At 36.8% G+C, this 7,615-nt stretch overlaps 1 protein-coding gene across 1 annotated transcript; it reads left to right on the top strand.

Annotated features, from left to right (window-relative positions):
- Positions 1-2,545: 2,545 nt before the first annotated feature.
- On the top strand, positions 2,546-7,615 carry tescb (tescalcin b). Its single transcript, XM_083670697.1, has 8 exons — positions 2,546-2,780; positions 4,310-4,379; positions 4,846-4,926; positions 5,321-5,460; positions 5,857-5,918; positions 6,110-6,217; positions 6,408-6,455; positions 6,652-7,615. The coding sequence occupies exons 1-8, from the start codon at positions 2,717-2,719 to the stop codon at positions 6,727-6,729; spliced, it is 651 nt and encodes a 216-aa protein (XP_083526823.1). The 5' UTR covers positions 2,546-2,716; the 3' UTR covers positions 6,730-7,615.

The raw sequence follows: 7,615 nt of genomic DNA, 5'->3' as shown, positions 1-7,615 counted from the left end.
CCCTAGACATTTACAAGCTCTCTATGACATACTTCCCCCATCTAAATTCAATGTCCTAAAAAATAGCAATGGATCCTACTTAAAATCCATAGCGATATGGAATGGTTGCCTTTCCAGGTGACAAATTGTAAATTTTACTAGACACAACATGGCACTTAGCACGCACCTGCTCTTATGGTAATTTAAGTGCCAACATGTTCGGTTGAGACCTTTGAGTCTCTATGAGCGAAAAAGTCACAGCTAAAACTGCCATAAATGATCATGGATGCTTCAGTGACTAAAACCACCAGAATTATAACCATTATGTAAATCCCAGGAGCATTCTCTCAAAAAATGGCACACACACACACACACACACACACACACACACACACACACACACACACACACACACACACACACACACACACACACAGTCATCACCTCTGCCTCCTATTTGACATCCATAATGTACATTCCAAAGTGATGCCTATGATCCTGATGAACTTTCTACATTTACAATATCCTGTCATGCTTGTGGCCTTGCTACTGTATCAATGTCAGAAGAACTGATACTGTATTCAGACTAATATACTGATTAACCTTATAATGCACAAAACTATTCAGAGAAAGAGGCAATAGATGGATTAAAACATGAACCTACATTTACTTGCATGCATGAACTCAAATGAGGTGTGAGGAATGTCGAAAGCACAATAAAATAACCATGTGTGTATTACCATTGTATACATGTCTAGAATATTTATAAAGAATAAGATACATTCAAGGTACATTCAAGAATAAGATACCATCTCCTGGTATGCAGCAGTAACACGATAGATTTTGTGGAATGTTACTAAGGATCTCTGGTGACATCTAGTGTAAGTTATTCTTATTCAGTCATTTTACTATAATGGAATGAGATACTGTAGGTCTAAGAACATGAAAACATGGCTTTTATAGTTAAACAATGCTGACACCATGTGGTGTCCTTCAGTAACACCAAGTATAATTCTAAGAATCATGTTCAGAGAAAGGTTCTGCGCAGAATCGTATTTTAGCGTCAATGTAAATTGTCCCTATTGACCCCATTTTGTATAACCAGATCATATCAGAATATGGATACTCAAAGATGGAATGAGCACATTTAGAAAATATTAGCAATAACATAGAAATATCAAGGTGCTGCTTCTGATTTTAGAATAAAAGAAACCTACATAGAGGCCATATAGCTTCATGTTTAAGTGTGTTTCATGTATCCTACTCTTTCATATACATTGTTTAATTTCATACATACGTTCTAGTTTATTTCTTATACACTATGATCAGACTGCTCTGACAATACAATAGGCCAATACATTATGAATGACGACTGCAGTGTGGGTCACTAGAGTTCACAGATCCTCTTTTCACTGTGGATAGTGGCATATTACTGTATGAGGCCGGAATCAATGTGACTCCTAAATAACAGCACGTTTGATGTTACTTGAAACAGAAGTAACTCTGCTAATTATCTTAGCAGTTGTGATCGCTTAACAGTTGTAATCATAATGATGTGTTGGCTGTTGTTTAGGTTCGATTAGGGTAGGGTAGCATAGGGTAAATTATATTCCCAGCCTCGGCCAAACCATTGCTCAATCATAACATGTGTGATAAAGCAGAGGAGAACCAGGACAAAGGTAACATGGGACTGAAGTAACAGGGTACGGTAGTAACAGCCGATTTTCTTAAATTACACTGAAGGAAAATATGATCTAATTACAACAGACAGACAGACAGACAGACAAACAAGCAGACAAAATAGTAGTTTTGAGCGAGGCAAAGTAAAAAAAAAAAAAATAATAATAATAATAATAATAATAATAAGCCTGAAGTGTTTTTTCGATTGTAGAGTTGTGTTTATTTTGTTAACCCATCTGGTAACTAAATGACCACATGGGTTTGAAATATCTTGCTACAGTAGTCTTGGATACTAGCGAGGGGAAAGTTGCAGGAGAGAGATGTGGGGGACAGTAACAGAACGTCACGCACTTGACATGACAAGGACAGCTTGAATAGTAATAAAAAATTATGAAAAACATCTACTACATTCCCATGAAAGTAGGATGAGGAATTGATGGTTGATATAGCTATTGTGTAACCTATTTTAGTCATAATAATATTGTGGCAAAATATTGTGTTTATGTTTATGCTGATGCATGGTTCATTTTCATACATTTCAAACCTATATCATTGATTATTCAAATCGACGAATAGCTAATCGTACAGGACATATATATGTTGTATGTCATAAAATATGGTGGTGCAGTAAATAGAAAAAAAGGTGTCACTTTCGTCACGGTTCTCTCAATATACAATATACAATATACTACTGTATACAAAAACACAAAAACACAAAAACGTTGATTGGATCAGTGAATAAATAATGGATAGGCTGTTGTATACTGTTGCAGAAAACGTTATGTAGTCGGTGGCAAACTTGCGGAAGTGCGCGTTCTGCAGAGGATGACAGCTTTATTTAAATGCACTGTAGGTCTTCTTCGCAGAGACTAGTGGATGAGTGAAGTGAAGCAGAGCAACCTGCATGCATAGACCTGTAACGTGAGTTGGTGTGCCAATGAAACAATATCTGTTGAACTGAGGCCAGCGTTTTCGTTTCAGTAGCCTACCTGTGCTGTGCGAGACCAATCGCTATTTTCATGCGTTTGGATTGGTCGGCGGGAGGGTTTTTCGAGTTATGGGCGCATTACAGTCTTTACCTGGTGAGCCCGAGTACCGAGATCTCGCGGAGAAGACGGGCTGTGAGTATTTATGTTTTTATGTGTGTTCACTGATTGTTGTTGATTACTGTTAAATGACCTAATGGTATCTACTGCTGTCGCCTACGCAGGCTATATGTGTAGTCTACTGTATTCTACGCGAAATATGAAAACTCCCAGATAAAACTCCCATTCTCAGGGAAGAAGGTTGTGTGATTTCAGAGCATAAGAGCATTAATTGTCCATATTCCTGTATGGGGATTTACTAGCACTACTGGTACTACCTTCCTGATCCACCACTGTGCCAGGAGAGGAGCCATCAAGCCCAAAACCACAACAACAATGACAAGATTGTCTGCCTGGTTAACTATGGAATGTCCTTGTGAGAGGAGACCCGATGGTGGTCATTATAGTCCAGATTATTTTTAAGAGCTGTAGGCTATGTTGGCATAATTAAATTAGAGTCTCAATGCAGCTGTTATGAATAATTCACTGACAGTGTGGAAAAGCAACTTTTTATTCAGGTGGCTTATGTAAGTTAACAGTGTGGGCTTGACTGAACCACACTGAATAATACATGAGATAGCTTCAGAGAAAACACTTAAAAGGCCATGAACAGACATGCTGTATGAGTTTTCCCTGTAGGCTCCATCCTTGCCATTGCCTTAAATGTCACACTACCTCTTCACTACCACTGAGAATTCAATTCGTAAAGGGGTACACACACCTGTGTGGTCATACATACTCTCAAGAGTAGCTACTGTTTTCTCAGAGAACTCAGAGACACAGATGAAAAACACTCACTCACTCATCGAGAATGAATGTTGTTGTTTTTTAATTGTATACATTGTGGCCATTATTAGACATCCGTCCTAGTTTGAATACATTTGAATTATTTGAGCTCATCCTTGTGGTTGGGTCAAAGACTATGTCATAATGGTCTCTTAGTTATTTCTGTCCTCTCAGTATACACAGTCATGTAACTACTCTAATACTGATACTGCTACTATATTACTACTATATTACTACTATATTACTACTATGGTTTCTATGGGGTCTAATGCGAGGAGAGAATGAAAATGTTTAGCATAGTACTGTCGGATTTTACACAACATCATACTCTATACAAATCTATATCCTGCAGTATATGGACAAAAATGTACTATTAACTGAACATATTATATAGAGACTAGCAATTCTCTCTTCATACAATGTAGTGTGTTCACAGTGAGAATGACAAGCCAGGCAGCCTTGATAATATTTCATTATCAATTAGAGAAAAGAACTGAAGAAAAACATTACCAGATGTTGCGGTTGCAATGTGATTCTATGAACAGCAATCATGCAGCTTGGTATAGCTTCCTGGCTAGAAGTAACTGATGTGCTGCCTGCCTGGTGTTTGCTTAATTGCAGATATGCTGCTTGAAGATGCACATGATTTCACCTCTTGAGACTACCCAAGTCTCCAGCATTGGTCTGCAACAAAGGCCCTCAGATTGGTGCTGTAGACTGGCAGGGTGTCCCTCTGTGTCTTGGGCTCATGAGGCAATTCTTGCTTTTGTTGTTCCTAGTTTCCCTTGACCAGATTGGAATCCTACACAAACGGTTCAAGCAGTTGAGCCACAATGAAGACACACTGCGGTAGGACCCATTTAATCTCTATGAAAAGGCCCATGAAATTACTTATGTTCTAGTCTGCCCTGTTTTTGTTTCACAATTGCAGATTTTTCTAGCATTGTGACTGCCAATGGGACCTGGTACTTGCGTCGATTTTTGCTTATGATGACTGATGTATAGATGATTCACTTACTTTAGACAAATGTACTTGTTGGAAGTCACTTTGGATAAAAACGTCTGCTAAATGTAAAAAATTTAAAAAAAAAATAAAAAAAAATTTAAATGCCTTTGTGTGTATTGTACTTGTTAAGTTTCTTGTTTGCATTGTACTTGCTTAGTTGCTTAGTTGTACTTGCTTAGTACTTCCTTGTTGTCCTTTCCATTTCCTCAGAATTTATTAGAAACCAGCTTAACAGGTTTTGCATGGCTCATGTATTTTGTTTAACGTTGTGTGTCAAAGGACTAAGTACCTGTTTCTATTCATTTAAAGGAGAAATGATCTGAACACTATCCCAGATCTGGCATGCAATCCGATCAGATCCCAAATTATAGAGGCCTTCTTTGACAAAAGGTAGGAATAGCTACACCATCATACTCAAGACTGAACATCAGTTGCTCTTGAAGTACCCCTTGCAGAGATGTGACTACTAGTGAGGAACACAGACAAGATGCAGTGACCTCATTTGTCCATATGATGGAAGCCTTTTTCAATTTGTTCAGCGTCTTAATGTGTAAAGCCTCTGGCTATATTCACATGGTTGGCAAGCTTATATATTGTTACAGTATGTAGCCTGTGACTTAATGATACTGTAGATAACGCCTGTTAATTCATTTAGATACAGCGATTTGGCTGGACTAATGAATTAAACATTTGGTACTGTAACTAATACTATAGATGGAGTTCTGTTACCCATTACTCAACCAAACCTAATTAGTATTAAAGGTTTGTTTTTTCCTCTCTGTAGAAACTTCCATCAGAATGGTGAGGGGACAGTCCAGGAGATTGGCTTTGAGGAGTTCCTGGTAGTCATGTCCCACTTCCGTCCCCCATCACTGCATATGACAGATGAACAGCGAGAGATCATCAGGAATGAGAAACTACGCTGTGGGTCTCCTCAAATGATAATTTGTACAACCATGCTCTACTTAAAACCTTGATAACGATATTCATTCAACGATATTCAAACACCTTTATGTATAGAGTGGAGGTCATTCTGTTTTAAATGATCTGTTAATATGTCACTAGGAAAGCATGTAAGGTATCCTCTGTGGCTCAGTTGGTAGAGCATGGCACTAACAACGCTTAGATTGCGGGTTTGTTTCCCGCAGGGACCATATATACTGAAATGTATGCACTCACTGCAATGTAAGTCGCTTTGGATAAAAGCGTCAGCTAAATGGCATATATATATATACAACACAATATCTGCATTCCCATACAGTTACTAAGAGACAGACAAGAATGTATGTGTCTAAATGTAACACTTCCTTTTCTCCACAGTCCTGTTTAACATGCATGACACAGACAATGATGGAACTATAACATTGGAGGAATACAGACATGTAAGCCCTATATCCTATTCTTTCAGCTGGACATATGATACATTTAACTGTGACAACTGTTTGGGTACATTCTAACCACAGATATATTGATATATAGATATATTGGTACAGTAAACATTGAATATCAATTCTGGCTATTGGCTAATCTGCAATGAATTTACATAACTGTCCTGCCTATGCATGTGCTGTAGGTGGTGGAGGAGCTGCTGTCTCGAAGTGGAGCCCTGGGGAAGGAGACGGCCAAAGGCATCACAGACGCTGCCATGCTGGAGGTGGCCAGTCTTTCAATGGGTCACATGGTACTGAAGCGTTTTTACTAAAATATTTTTCTTTGGCACTATTACATGGCACAATAAAAAAAAAAAAAAAAAAAAGAATACTTTTTTATATATAACAAAAGACAGAAACAACAGGTTTACAATGTTAAGTTAGTTTTTTTCTATTATCATCTCTGTCATTATTGTCAATTTACAAATTTTTCTTTCTTAGGAGCCAGATGAATTTTACGAGGGGATCACTTTTGAACATTTCTTAAAGGTTTGTAAGAAAGCTTGGTATTCATGGCAAAATATACTTTATCAAATACATGTACTTTGAAAGTCGAATTGTTTACCTTGAAGGACATTGAATCATTCTAACTATTGAATAAATAAAAATGTTTTGCTGGTACATAACTTTTTAGTAACTAATCAATTCACTGGTAGTAAAACCCTTTATTTTTTTATTTTTTTAGATTTTGAAAGACATTGAGATTGAGACAAGAATGAATATTCGCTTTTTGAATATGGACACAACGACACTGTGCAAGTAAAAATCATCCACATTTTCAATTACTATGCAGCACTTATGCACTCTTTCAATGTATGTTTCTCTTTTTATTAAGTAGGCAGTTAAAGCCCACTTAAAGTTGTTTGACAAACAATAGAAGACCTATGTTTATATTGTTTGCTTGGGATTGTTACAGAAAGAGTTTATTTTTATTCAGGTTTTACTATTTACAGTAGATGCCTTTTACACTATAACATTTTTACTAATCAAATGCATTGAATATATATACAAATATATAGCTATGCAAATATACAGAGATTACAAGTATGTATGAATGTATGAGTTTCGCATTCTGCCTGTCATTCAATATTACTATATATTGAAGAGTATGCACTCAATGTTATCAGTTAATAATCAGTCCAATAACAATGCAATGACAGTACAATAACAATGCAATAAGAGTACAATCAAGCAATAACCAATACAGTGCACTTATAGATGTGCACTTAAAGATTGTCAGTAGTCAGTTATATAAAATGGTAATGTAACAACTTGTTTTTCTTGTTTTACTATTAATCCATCTACAGAGCTTTATTAAATTAAGATATGATACTGTAAGCAATTCACATACCAATATCTGTATGGCACTATTGCAGGAGTTACTGTATGAGATGCATGTAATGAGCATAAACGTCCATTGCACACCAAATTGTGCACAGTGAAATGTAACATGATTACATGTTTCTTCTTTGATTTACAGTACGCCACACCTAGTTAATAACTGATGTGCTGTGATTGCAGGGCCATATGTATCATAACTATTCAGGAATGGTGGTATTGTACGTCACAGCTCAAGAGATGTTTTTGTCACTTCAAAGTTGAAATAGAAAATCTCTATTCTCAACGACATAAAGCAATATCTGACTGAA

Source organism: Argentina silus (assembly GCF_951799395.1).
Source record: "Argentina silus genome assembly, chromosome: 5".
In the NCBI taxonomy this organism is placed as follows: Eukaryota; Metazoa; Chordata; class Actinopteri; order Argentiniformes; family Argentinidae; genus Argentina; species Argentina silus.
This window is presented reverse-complemented; position numbering and strand designations above follow the sequence as displayed.